Source organism: Pteropus medius, unplaced genomic scaffold (genome assembly GCF_902729225.1).
Source record: "Pteropus medius unplaced genomic scaffold, Ma_sr-lr_union100, whole genome shotgun sequence".
Taxonomy (NCBI): Eukaryota; Metazoa; Chordata; class Mammalia; order Chiroptera; family Pteropodidae; genus Pteropus; species Pteropus medius.
This window is the reverse complement of record NW_024348533.1, coordinates 2,809,090-2,823,506: the sequence shown is the minus strand read 5'-3', so window position 1 is coordinate 2,823,506 and position 14,417 is coordinate 2,809,090. Positions and strand designations below refer to the sequence as shown.

The following is a 14,417-nucleotide window of genomic DNA, read 5'->3' as shown; positions in this document are numbered from 1 at the left end:
TCATGTTTTGCCGCTGTTACTGATTTGTAGGATGGTAGGTAATCATTAGAGGTTTAGGCTGCCTGTTACTCACATGCCCCTTTAGTGTTTTTGACCTCAAGCAGGGGTCAACTTGCTAGCTTTCTGTGATGGAGACTCAGGAATTCCTAAAGGACAGGAGTCTCTGGACACAGTAGATCGGAAACGGCAGCTTGGAAGACCTGACCTAAGTGTGGGTAGGCAGCAGGGAGGGGTTCTCAGGCCTCCTGCCATTCCATGGGGCAGACAGCCCTAGGGCGAGACAGGTTCCAGGCTGCTACTTGGTTTTGGAGGCATAGTAACCCATCCATGAGACAGGTGTCACATCACAAGCTGTCTCTCTCCAGCCCTATCAGCCAGCTGTGTCCACATCCATGTGTGAGCACTGTGATGTGTGAGCACTGTGAAATGTGAAGTGCTCATTCCGGTGCTGCCCCCTTCTGGGGAGTTGAGCCAGAGTCCCTTCTGAAGATACGTGAGGATTGGGTAGGCCAGGTGCAGGGGTTGGAGGCGAGGGGGTTTGGACAGCACCTCCCAGTAGTTGTTAAGGGCAAGCTTCTTCGGACCTATAGAAATGTGGGGGAAATTGGAATTTTGTTTTAGAAAAAAGTACCAAGATTTTCTGTTGACTGTTACTAGACACTAATATTGGGCATTGTTACAGAAGGTGACTTAAGAAAATAGACTTAAATAGCTATGGTAATTTTCAAGACATGATAATTTTACTAAGAAAATGTGGGAAAATTGAGTTTTTGGGAATAGTTGAGTACTCGTGTTCCTTTTACTAATTGTAAGTACAAGGTACACATTTATTCCCATAATGCGGGTCCCTACATGATCCATATTTTCCCTCTTTGTCATCCTTTCTAATGTGAGATTTGAAATGTAGGTGGTAATTTCTGGATCATGTTTATAAGTTTACTAATAGAGTAAAAACCTACTAATAGAAGTAAAAACCTGAGGACTCACCATCTAACTCCAGAATGAGAACTTTACCAGTGAGTTGCTTTTCTCTCCTTTCAGCTCCTGATTCCATTTTGTAAAAATGCCAAAACAATATATTGCTTATTTTTTCCTTTTGAGGTCTTCTAGTATTTGTAATATGCTGCCATTTGTATATTAGGAGCATGAAAGAACACATATGTATGCATGCAGTTTTATAAAAATGTTACTAATGTACGTTACTACAAGACTAATGACATTGGTTTCTGCCAAGGGGAACTTGTGTGTTTGGGGGACAGAGATGGAAGGAAGAATTTTCACTGTGTGGTCTCTTATAATTTTTGATTTCTGAACCATGTGGATGCATTACCTTGAAAGGATTTTAATGAAAACATGTTGATTTTTAGGCTTTGTGGCGCACTTTACGCAATCCTGCTGACAGCATTTCTCATGTGGCCTATCGGGTACTGGGTAAATTTGGTGGCAGTAACAGGAAGATGTTAAAGGAATCCCAGAAGCTGCACTACGTTGTGACCGAAGTTCAAGGCCCCAGTATTACAGTGGAGTTTTCCGATTGTAAAGCATCTCTTCAGCTCCCAATGGAGAAGGTAAATTTGGAAGTCTCTGGGAGCTTCCTAAAGATACTATAAATTTCATCTTAGGAAAGTTAATTTCTATTTGAAAATTTGAATAAAACATACTTTTCTGGGAGGGGCCAGCTTGATGGGCAAGGGGGCTTTCATATTGCCAGAGGGGTGCTGTCCTTGAGACTTTGGAACCTTGAGTTCCATCTTTCCTGAGGGAGCAGGAGGGGGCATTTGGCCCTGGAACTTAGTCTGTTTTGATGCCCAGTGGGCTTTACTTCAGTGTCATTTAGAAACCAGTTCCGTTCTCGTCTCTCATCCCCGTCAGTCTGTACCTGGTTTTCTCCTCTCCTCTGTCTGTCCAAACAGCTCCCGCTGTCTTTCCTGGCTCCTCAGCCAACTGCAGGAAGCTCTTTGGTTTCTCTTCACATGCCCTTTAGAACTCGTTTACGTTGTGTAAAAAAATGTAAAAAAACATAAATGTCAGCTGTACTTAAAAAAAAAAAATACCCCCCCAAATCGAACAAACTGTCCCCAACATCATGCAGTGTCCTGCAACTACTTTTGCTTTATTCTTATAGAAAGCTTCCCTCTTCACCATATTGACCCTCCTGAGTCCTTTGTCACACGCGTTATTCTACTTAATTGTAATCTACATGGTTGCATTTAGACTTTTCCTCCTTATTGTACAACCAGCCTTTTCTCCACCTTATAGCCTTTGTTACCATGTCTTTTCATAACATTTTCTAGTTGTTGTATATTGGGTACTTTTAAAAGGGTATTATAGTGACATTTTGTGTGTTTTGAGTGACTCGGCCGTTTCAGTAAGCCATTGTCAGCTGGGGTTCCCAAGCTCCTCACAGATCTGGTCTTAAACCAGCATTCTATGACCTGGAATGACTCAAAGCCCTCCCTTCGCTCAGGCTAACCCTGTTCTGTTGCCTCATGTTGTAGAACTCGGCATGTTTACCTTTCTGTATAAGAAATTTACCCACATACTGAGTTCTGTCATTTTTTGTTAAATTTATTGCGATAACATTGGTTAATAATGTTATCTAAATTTTAGGTATACAACTTTATAGTACGTCTGTGTGTTCTAATGTGTGCTTACCACCTGAAGTCTAGTCTCCTTCCCTCACCATGCATTTGAACCCTTTTACCTTCCTTGTCTTCCCTCCACCCATCTCCCCGCTGGTAACCAACATTCTCTTGTCTGTATCTATGAGTTTGTTTTACTGTTTGTTCATTCATTGCTTTTTGTTTTATACATATGAGTGAAATCATATGATTTTCCATCTGACTTATTCCGTTTAGCATGATACTCTCAAGATCCATCCATGTTGTCACAAATGGCAATATTTTATCTTTTTTATGGCTGAGTAGTATTCCATTATATGAACCACATATCCTTTATCCATTCATCTGTCGGAGGACACTTAGGTTGTTTCCATGTCTTGGCTATTGTGAATAATGCTGTTATGAACATTGGGGTGCATATATCTTTATGAATAAGTGTTTTCAAGTGTTTCAGATAGATACCCAGAAGAGGGATTCTGGGTCATATGGTAGCTCTATTCTTAGTTTTTTGAGGAACCTCCATACTGTTTTCCATAGTGGCTGTATCAGTTTACATTCCCACCAGCAGTGTATGAGGGTTCCTTTTTCTCCACATCCTCTCCAGCACTTGTTATTTCTTGTCTTATAATAAATTCTAACAGGTGATATTTCATTGTGGTTTTGATTTGTATTTCCCTTATTACTTGTGATGTTGAGCATTTTTTTCATATATCTGTTGGCCATCTGTATATCTTCTTTGGAAAAGTGTTCAGGTCCTCTGCCCATTTTTTAATTAGATTTTTTTTTTTTTTAATTGAGTTGTATGAGTTTAGTTTTTTGGATATTAGCCCCTTTTCAGAGGTATTGTTTGTAAATATCTTCGCCCATTTGGTTGGTTGCCTTTCTGTTTTGTCAGTGGTTTCTTTTGCTGGACAGAAGCTTTTTAGTTTGATGTAGTCTTATTCATTTATTTTTGTTTTTACTTCCTTTGCCTTTGGGTCAAGTTCACAAAACCCCTCTGAGACCAAGGTCTGTAAGTTTAATGCCTGGGTATTCTTCTATGTATTTTATTGTTTGAGGTCTTATAGTCAAGTCTTTAATCCATTTTGAGTTAATTATTTTTGACTTAATTTTTATGTGTGGTGTCAGCAGTCTAGTTTCATTCTTTTGCATGTGACTCCAGTTTTCCCAACACCATTTGTTGAACAGACTTTCCTTTCTCCATTGTATGTTTTTGGCACCTTTGTTGAAAATTAGTTGTCCATATATGTGTGGGTTTATTTGTGAGCTTTCAAGTCTGTTCCATTGGTCTGTATGTCTGTTTTTCTGTCAATACCATACGGTGTAGCATTTTAATATAGTTTGAAGTCAGGGAGTAAGATATATCTGGCTTTGTTTTTTTTTTCAGCATTGCTTTGAGTATTTGGGATCTTTTGTGGTTCCATTACAAATTTAGGATTTTTTGTTCTAAGTCTGTGAAAAATGCCATTGGTATTTGGGGAGTGCATTAAATCTCTATATTGCTTTAGGGTAATATGGCCATTTTTAACAATGTTAATTCTTCCAATCCATGAACATGCACTATCTTTGTTCTTTGTCTTCAGTTTCTTTCAACAATGTCTTATAGTTTTCAGAGTATAGGTCCTTTATTTCCTTTAAGCTTATTTCTAGGTATTTTGTTCTTTTTTGTTGTTTTGGTTGTAAATGGGATTATCCTCATTTCTCTGACATTTTGTTATTAGTATATAGGAATGCCACAGATTTTTGTATATTAATTTATATCCTGCAACTTTACTGTATTTATTTCTAATAGTTTTTTGTGGCGTCTTTAGGGTTTTCGTATATATAATCATCTGCAAATAGTGGCAGTGTTATTTCTTCCCAATTTGGATGCCTTTTATTTCCTTTTCTTGCCTGATTGCTGTAAGACTTCCAGTACTATTTTGAATAGCAGTGGTGAGAGCGGGCATCTTTGTCTTGTTCTTGATCTTAGAGGAAAAGCTTTCAATTTTTCACTTTTGAATATGATCTTAGCTGAGGGTTTGTCATATATGGCCTTTCTTGTGTTGAGGTACTTCTATACCCATTTTTATTGAGTTTTTTTTTTTTTTTTTAATCAAAATGCTGATATGTATCACATTGATTTGCAGATGTCGAACCATCCTTGCATACCTGGAATGAACCCACTTGATTGTGATGTATTATCCTTTTAATTCTGTGATTTTTTTTTTTTTAAACTAGACTTTACTAAACATTTGGTAAGAAGGGTACTTTTTATGGGTAAATGTCACTCAGGAATTGTTTTCTATCATCTGTCAGTCCACCTGTCCCCCCACTTCATCAAGCAGATGCCAACCCTCCCTGGCCCTACCCCTTGGATCAGTGTTGCCCCCTCTAAACCTCAGGGGTGAGGTGTAATCTCAGCCTCTCACTCAAACGTTTATCAAAATATTTGCCAAATAAACACTACTTTTATCTTAAGAGAATACCGACAACTAAAATTCTTTTTGTCTTTACGTGTTATAGTGAACATCTTGTGTTTGTAGCCTGTTCTCACATATTAAGCAGTTTCATTAAGTTAGGATTCTGTTTGCTTCAGCTCCGTCAATAGCAAGGTTGGTATTAGTAGTGAAAACTAAGGCATCTGACTTTTAGTTGACCTTTGCATAGACGAAGCAGAGCAAGAAAACCCCTTTAGAACTTGTTTTTCCTCAAAGCATCTAAAGCATGAGAGAAACCAGATTTTGAAGATATGCTTCCACAGCCTTATGGAGACTTCACGGTGCTGGTGATGCTCCTTTCCGGCAGCAGCGTCCTCGGGCCGCAGCTCACCCTGCGGAGCTGAAGGAATTGACTAAGCGAAGGGAACGAACAGGGTGGCCAGGTCGATTGCTAGTGAATTTCCATGAAAACAGTCTCGCTTTTGGTATACTTTATAGTCTTTTATTCTTTTTCGCAGGTGATTGGCTCATAGGTTACATTGATTCTTAAAAATAAAATTTTAAGAATTGTCGCCATATGATTTATTACCTATTGCTGGCTAGATTAGAGGCAGTAGGAGAAACGACAGCTCTGCCATGCCCTAGAAGGACTCAGACGTGCAGCTGGGGTAAGGTGGGGAGGAGCCGTGTCACACTTGCGTGGCCATGTATGCCGCATCCCCTGGCCGGGTCTGGAGGGCAAGGGCCTCTGTTCCTGTCGGTTCTCTCTCTGGCTCTTCACACAGAGCCTGGATAAATCTTTAATCTTTTGACACATTAGTTCTTTGATACATATGTACATAATTATCATTAAGGTTAATATCTTAGCTCTTAAAGGGTTCACATTATCTTTTTGTGTGATTGTGCCTCCCCTGCCTTCCTGGTCAACCTCATTGAAATGAAAAGGATAAATTGCGTATGCAGCTATGTAGGTTTTCTGAAAAAGTGACATAAACTTTTTCTTCTTTTAAAGAAGGAATTTAATAAAAGCTTAAGGAAACCATCTTTTAGTTTTGAACTTTGACACAGGAAAGTCTGTGGTCTGTAGAAAGTTCATTATTCTCACGAAGACCTTGGTAAGTGTGTTGATGATTTAGTATCTAGTTTAATCCAGCAAATCCGCCACAAGGGGCCTTCTGAGCTCACTTAATTTCTGGAATCTCCCATTGGCTATTTAAGACAAAATTAGCAAACTCCATTTTATATTTTAATTTGAATCGTGCAGTTCCTTATTTCATACTTCCACTGCCTTTAGGCGGGAAGTTTTGTGTGGTGAATACCTGTTAGCCTGAGTGGGCCCGCTGTGCTCACTTCAAGAGAAAATACTTCAAGGTTAAGATTCTTTTGGGTACTGCAGATGCTTTCAGTGAAAGCTTGTCAAAATCATGTAATTCAGTACAAACTATTGTGTTTGTGTTCTTTGTTGTAGGCCATTGAAACCGCTCTGGACTGCCTAAAAAGTGCCAACACTGAGCCCTACTACCGTCGGCAGGCGTGGGAAGTGATCAAGTGCTTCCTGGTGGCAATGATGAGCCTAGAGGACAATAAACATGCTCTCTACCAGCTCCTTGCACACCCTAAGTATGTTGGTAATTTAATTCTCTGTGATTGGTTCTATCTTGTTTCAGGAATTAGGGATAAAGAGGACCTCCCAGATTTCTTAATGTTATGAGCATATTTGTTCAAGTCAGGAAAATGATGTTATTTGCCTAGTAATGTTGCTCTTGGCTTTTAGAGAAAAAGGAACGGAGAACTTGGGTGCTTGAGAATTAGAATTTATCTCAGTCATGATCTGCCTTTGTTATTGCCTCCTTACTAGCTCGGAAGTTTTGAGAACCAAGGGTCATGCCCTTTTCTGTCCCTTTCGCTCACCATTATCCACAGCACCTGTTACATGATACGCATTCAGTGGATCTTTTGTTTTTCCTGTCCATAGTGATATTTTCTTTCTCTAAGTATTTGTCATGTGATATTTGTATTTTTTCTTTTACAATGAAAGGTTGTCATCAATGGTTGCCCTAGGGGTGGGAGAGGGAATTGACTTTTGGGGGTGACGTTATAAAATTGGATTGTGGCGATGGTTGCACAACTGTGTAAATTTAACTGAAACTCATGAACTTTGTAATTAAAATGAGTGAATTCTATGGCATATAAATTATTCTTCAGTAAAGCTGTAAATAATCATTAGAACAGTGTCAAAAATTGAGCTAAATACTTGTTTTAAAAATGAGAAAAATATAGGAAAATAAAGATCAGAAGAAATAAAAGAGAAGAACATACAATAGAATGGTTCAGTAAATCCAAAAGTTGATTATTTGAATGAGTAATAAAATGGAAAAGCCCCTGGCAAGGGTAAAGAAGAGAGCAGAGTTTCTTTTCTTTCTCAGAGGGAAGAGGAAAAGGCACAGATAACCAGTATCATAAATAAAAAGGCATTGGCACTCCCGATGTTTTTAACATTAAAAAAGCAGTTACAAGCAACTACTTTGCTCAATAAATTAGAAAATTTCAATGAAGTAGATAAATTCATAGAAAAATAGAATAATTATTTGGTTTTTCTTTTTTTTTAATATTGATATTTTTGGAAAATACAGACCAGTTACTTTGTAGAATATCCCTAGTGTGGATTTGTGTCTTCATGATTCTATTCAGACTATGCATGTCTAGTAGAAACCCCCCAGAAGTCACATCAGGGACTGTTTGATTGTGGCTTGTCCCATTGGCGAGAATGTTGTCAGTCCTGTCTTCATTGTCAGGTTCTTTTACTATTTGTAATTTATAAATAATTGGTGGGGAGATAGGTTGAAACAATGTAAAGATTTTGTTTCTCACTGAAGTTTTATCTGCTGGTTACAGTATTTATTGATGATTCTTCCCTGATTCTAGTATTGATATGATGATTATAAAATGGTGGTTTTCTTTCTTTTTAACAACTTTATTGAGGTATACTTTTATCCAAAATCCATCTACTTCAAGTGTACAATTTAATGATTTCTTAGGAACTTAGAGAGCGTTGCAAATATAAATCAGATTTAGAACATTTTTATCTCCCTAGTAACATCCTTCATTGCCTGTTTACGGTTAATCTCCATTCCTAGTCCCAGGCAACCATTAATCTACTTCCTGTCTTTGTAAATCTGCCTTTTCTGGATATGTAATATTTAATGTGGATGGAACCATACAATGTGTGGTCTCTTGTGTCTGGCTTCTCTAAACTGGTACAGTGCTTTTGAGACTCATTTATGATGGATGGTTTGTCAGTCATTTGCTCCTTTTTATTCCTGGGTAGTATTCCATTGTATGGATATACCTCCAGTTTCTACCTCCAGTTTCCCTTTTTTGTAAAGTAAGGAAGAGCTTTTCTTTCTCCTTTAATATTTGTGTATAGCAGTATAGGCTCATGGATTCTTATTTGATAGATAACAATCCATTACTTGGATGGCCAGATTGTCCAGATTTAGTCAGTGAGAGCCCCTGCAGGCTGACTTCTGTGTTATTTTGACATGTCCCCATGGAGTACTTCCTTTCTAGCTCAACAAGACATTTCAGGCCTACCTTGTGCCTTCTCTCCCCCTGCCTTGGAATCACTATCTCTTGTGGGAGGGAAGAGGGGTCCTTAAATGAGCAGGGGCTAAGGTTTCTCTGCTGGGTGTGCCCAGTGATACTGGAGTGTCATTGTTTCTAAGTCTTTCAGTTTGAAATTATTGATGAACAAAAGTTCATGATTTTACTGTGGTCGAATTGATATATTTTTCCTTTTGCAGTGTTTTTTATATCATTTGTAAGAAATCGTTTTCCTGCTACATCCTAGTCATGAAGATACTCTTTTAAGAGCTGTATAGTTTGTCCTTCACATTTTGATTTTTTCTTTTTTACATTTTGATCTTTAACCTCTTTAAAATTGATTCTCGTGAATGGTGTGGAGTAGGGCGTCTGCTTTTATTTTTTTGCCTTCTGGATATCCAGGATCCATTTATTATGAAGACAGTGCTTTCTCCGTCTCTGCATTTCTTTTTTCTGATCTCATAGCTTGAGTACCCTCTGATTTGTGTCCAAGACTGCATGCCAGCTTTAAGGAACTAATTACATTCTAGTGGGGGACAAGACAACAAGCAGAAAGAAACAAATGTATAATATTTCAGGTAGTGATAAGGTGCTATTAAATATATCAAGTTAAGGGAATAGGGTGTGAAAAGGGCAATTTGAAAAATAGAGTGGTCAGAGAAGTTCTCTCAGAGTAGGTGACAATGAACAGTGATCACGGTGCAGTTTGAGGGAGAAAATTGTGAGAACCTCCAGAGGAACTTTGGAGAACACAAGCTCAGAGGCCTCCTGATGGGCGGGCACAGCAGGGGACCAGTGATGCTGGGCTTCTCATGCTCATGGGAGAGGTGGGTGGGACAGGGCTGAATAGGGCCTCTCGGGAGCTGGATGAAGACTTTAGATTTTGCTTGATGTGGATGAAAGGATCTGGCTTTGACTGCAGATTTTCTTGGCTTTAAGCCAAATGCGCCACTTACTGGGTTGTTGGGAACATTGGAGAAGAGCAGATTAGAGGGATCCTGGGACTCAAATGTCTGTTTTGGGCACCTTGACCACAGTGGCCTATAAGGAGCATTGCCATGACTGGAGAAGAGCGGAGAAGAGCCGAGAAGACCCGAGAAGACTCAAGTGTGGAGTGGGGGGTAGCCTGACCTCTCTTTACTATCTAAAGATGTTGCATGTGGGAATGAGAGGTCTCCATGTATTTTATTAGCTTCAGAGGCAGAACCAGAGAGTCAGAAAAATTAGAGGCAATTTTTTGTCATAGAAAGAACTTTCTGTTATATGGAGCTGTTCAAGTTTCAAAGAAACTAGAAATTTTTAAAATATTGATGATGATTTTTATCTTTGTGTTTGATATGTGTTTTCCTGACTTGCCCTTCTTGTGTTTTAGTTAATCTCATATATTTGGTTACACATGCTTTATCAATGAGATCCATAGCCCTGTTTGATTCTGTACCTGTGGCACAGTGTTCAATGTATAATGGATGTATAGCTGCCTTTAAGTAACAGCATTTTCATCCCTATTTGATCATTGATGGAGTTACTTCTTAGAATTTGGCTTACTCAACTATAAAAGATCAAAATTAAACATCAACTTAAAATAAAAAATTGTAAAGATACTGAATTGGCTGTCATTTTATAATTTACCTCTGATTCATTGACTTTGCTCACATCAGGTAGAGCATATTTGGTGTCTCTTGAACCATTGGTTATAAATGTTCACGATGAAACCCATCATGTTTGATTCCAGGTATTGCTGAAATTAAAGAAGATAAATTAACTCACTCAGGCCTATTTGAACGAGGAAAGTGGGCAGGTTGAAAATAAATAATAGTGGAATCATCAACTGAAGACCTCAGTGTTGTGATGATTTCATTTTGTCTTTCAGCTTTACAGAAAAGACCATACCTAATGTCATCATATCACATCGCTACAAAGCACAAGACACTCCAGCTCGGAAGACGTTTGAGCAGGCTCTGACAGGGGCGTTCATGTCTGCTGTTATTAAAGATCTCCGGCCCAGTGCCCTGCCCTTTGTAGCCAGCTTGATTCGCCACTACACGATGGTGGCTGTTGCCCAGCAGTGCGGTGAGTGGAGCAGAGGAAGTGGTTGTTTGACTTTTGTAGGGAGCTTCAAAAACTTGGTTAGGACCTTGTGGCGTTTCAAAGAAGTTGAGTTTGGCTGATTGGGTTTTGGCCTTTGTTTTCTAATTTTCCACCTAATTATGTTGAATAGGTAATTGGTATTTCAGTGAAGGGTACTGTATTATGAAAATTGTTACCAAGTGTTATCTATGAAATACACTCGATATTTTTTGGCTCTTTTGTTTTTCATGATAAAGGGGGCCGAATACTCTTGGGTGCTCAGGGTGTAAAACGGACAGTTTGTAGTCACACTTGTAGTTTTCCAACATCACCTCTCTGCTCTGTCACCTCCTCTCTGTTCTTTAGCCACCTCCTCAAGGTCCCCTTCGCAGTGCTTATCTCTTCTCCTAGGAAGGTCACCCGCCTCTGCTACAGGCATTGTCAGGCCCTGGGTGGTGAAAGACCAATTTTGTCTGTCTCTGGTTTTATTTCTAATCCATTGCAGACTGGTGCTTTTGTAAGAGACAGAATGTCACGGCACTGCCTGGTGCTATACGTTTCTGAAACATTTTTAAGTAAACTCCAAATGTTTGAAACATCTGCCAGACCAGCATCGTCAGTGGCCAAAGCAGTAGCACTGCTCTCGTGTGTTTCCTCAACGTCCTCCACCGTCATAATCCCCAAAAAGCTTTCTCTGAGCCTTGCAGAATACATAGAACTTTCCCCTTTCTAACTCTTTTTGGCGAGAACAGTCAGTACCATCCAGTTTCACACTTAGGTTGTTTCTGTGTGTTACCTCTGTATTAACATTAACTTCCCAGCATATCTGTGAGTTTCTTGATAACTCCCATCTTTCTGGTGCTGGGTACCTGCGAGGCATTAATTAATAGTTGCTGGCAGGTTGTTCTCTGTGTGTGTTGGGTGTCATAGTTGTTGCCTTTTATTGTTTGTGTGTCAGGACTATCCAGAGAGTAACCCATAGTCATTCCAGTGCTCTGCCCCTTGGCCTAGTTCATGATTTTTTTTTCCCCATGAATTTTTAAAAAGGAAGATACTTGATTGTGGTTCTCATTTTCAGTGAATATGTTTTTGGGTTACGATTGAGAAATCTAAAAGTAATACAGTGTATAATGGAAAACATTCAGAAAAATAGCCTTAATGTGACTCAGACCACTTAACATAATGACAATTTAACAGAAGTTGGTCTAAAGTACTAGCACTGGCTTTTATTGAGTTCCTAACCTCAAAGAAAAAAATGAAGTAGTTTTGCAGTTTGAGAGACAAGAATGTTGGTGTGCATATACTCTCCTGTCTCACACTCTCTCTGTCCCCTCTAGGTCCTTTCTTGCTGCCTTGCTACCAGGTGGGCAGCCAGCCCAGCACAGCCATGTTTCACAGTGAAGAAAATGGGTCGAAAGGAATGGATCCCTTGGTTCTTATTGATGCAATAGCTATTTGTATGGCATATGAAGAAAAGGAACTTTGCAAGATTGGGGAGGTGGCCCTTGCTGTGATATTTGATGTTGCAAGTATCATCTTGGGCTCAAAGGAGAGGGTAAGGAAAGATTGAGGGTGTCTTTTGTTTTGGGGGTGTTTGTGGCAAAGAGTAGTTGTTCTAGAAACTAGTAGTTTAAGAATTGCAGTAACACATTATGGTTGTGTGTTTGTTTTTCTCTCCAGGCCTGCCAGCTGCCTCTGTTTTCTTACATTGTGGAACGCTTGTGCGCGTGTTGTTATGAACAGGCCTGGTATGCAAAGCTGGGGGGTGTGGTGTCCATTAAGTTTCTCATGGAGCGGCTGCCTCTCACTTGGGTTCTCCAGAACCAGCAGACGTTCCTCAAAGCGCTTCTCTTTGTCATGATGGACTTGACTGGAGAGGTAGGTGATGGGAAGTACCAAAGCTAATAACCAAGCTATTTCAAGAAGCTGATTTGCCTGGAGAATAGTTAGTGTGAGACAGTTTTGCAAATTTGCTGTCCTAGAAGCTTCAGTTTCATTACACCATCTTTAATAAAAGGATAGATGAAAACCCCTCTTGGCCTCCTCTGGGCATCAGATTCCTACCTGGCTTGATAAGGAACAGTCAGAGAGGCCAGAGAACTAGCAGTGCACCTGTGTCTGTGATGGGGAGCACCACTACTCAGTCTTGTCATAAGGCTCAGCAGTGCATGTGCTGCAAACGTTCCTACAGAAGCTGCATTCCTTGTGAACCTATGTGCAGATGTAACTCAAGCAAATAGAATATGGTGGGCATTTGGCAGCTTGCTTGACTGGTAAATATGGGGACCGTGTCTGCATCTACATTTTCTCTTATGAATGACAACAGGAATTATGTATAGAAGGTGGTTTAGCTACTGAAGTACCAAGTAGAGGTTATGAAGTAGTCTTGTTAAATTAACTGGCGTGACATTAGTGGTACAGACCCCCTGGTGACAGTGTTTATGGCATGCAGGTTGTGTAGGAGCTGTGGGTGCCGTGGGCAGCATCACCCCTCTTTGGACCTAATGAATTCCTGGCCTGCAGGTTTCCAATGGGGCAGTTGCCATGGCCAAGACCACCCTGGAGCAGCTTCTGATGAGGTGTGCGACACCTTTAAAAGATGAGGAGAGGGTGGAAGAGATCGTGGCAGCTCAGGAAAAGTCTTTTCACCATGTGACACATGACTTGGTTCGAGAAGTCACCTCTCCAAATTCCACTGTGAGAAAACAGGCTATGCATTCACTGCAAGTATTGGCCCAGGTCACTGGAAAAAGTGTGACAGTGATAATGGAACCCCATAAAGAGGTGAGATTTCTGTCACTGGAACCAGGATAATTTGAACAAAACTTTTGAGACTTTTTTCCTTCAAATTCGAGTTGTAGATGATACGTATTTATAATTGTGTGTCCACTTCACAGGGTGCTATTATGCATGCTGTTTTTGACCTCAGATATACAAAAAGCAATGTGCTTATATTGATGGCTATATTGGTAATTTTCAATGTTAAGAGAATAGAAGGCTGGTTTTCTGCATCGGTAGAGCACAATCTGATAGTTTTGTTCTTTTTCGTTTTAAGAGAGCTTACTCTGGAGCCTTAGGAATTAAATGCATCAGATATCCACAGCCCAGTTTTAGCACATGAAACACATCCTTCCTCCCCTAAGAGACATCCATAATAACTTTTCGTCTTTTATGGTTTTCAAATTGGTAATTGTTTTCAGCTGTTGTGATGAGAGGTATTTGCTTTTCAAGGGACAGCTGCTTAGTGTTGCTTCCTCCTTGCCTATCCTAGGTCCTCCAGGATATGGTCCCACCTAAGAAGCACTTGCTCAGACACCAGCCTGCCAACGCGCAGATTGGCCTGATGGAGGGGAACACGTTCTGTACTACATTGCAACCCAGGCTCTTCACAATGGATCTTAACGTGGTGGAGCATAAGGTGTTCTACACAGAGGTAGGGGGGTGGCGGTGCGGCGTGGGGTGGATGATGGTGACGTGTGTCTGGTAACCTGTCTTTGTGCGTGAAGACCGGTCAGGCAGCATTCAGAGAAGGCCCGGGCGGTGGCCACAGGCACCGAGTCCGAGCCTGGGATGGCACTCCACACAGGTATGGTACACCTGGGTGTGGGGAGAAAGTACACCTGGGAGTGGTGACTGCAGATGTTCAACAAAGTGTGCATGTTTCCCAAGTCCTTCGAACAACAGTGTCAGTGCTCTATAGGGGACC

General features: G+C 40.2%; 1 protein-coding gene across 1 annotated transcript in view; it reads left to right on the top strand.

Moving 5' to 3' along the window:
* The window catches only part of TRRAP (transformation/transcription domain associated protein), a 128,740-nt gene that overhangs the window by 34,126 nt on the left and 80,197 nt on the right, over nt 1-14,417 (top strand). Inside the window, exons 21-27 of the mRNA XM_039880325.1 lie at nt 1,368-1,568; nt 6,510-6,661; nt 10,515-10,714; nt 12,049-12,266; nt 12,392-12,589; nt 13,235-13,495; nt 13,983-14,144. Of these exons, the coding sequence (XP_039736259.1) occupies nt 1,368-1,568; nt 6,510-6,661; nt 10,515-10,714; nt 12,049-12,266; nt 12,392-12,589; nt 13,235-13,495; nt 13,983-14,144 (1,392 nt within the window). The remainder of the gene's footprint in view (nt 1-1,367; nt 1,569-6,509; nt 6,662-10,514; nt 10,715-12,048; nt 12,267-12,391; nt 12,590-13,234; nt 13,496-13,982; nt 14,145-14,417) is intronic.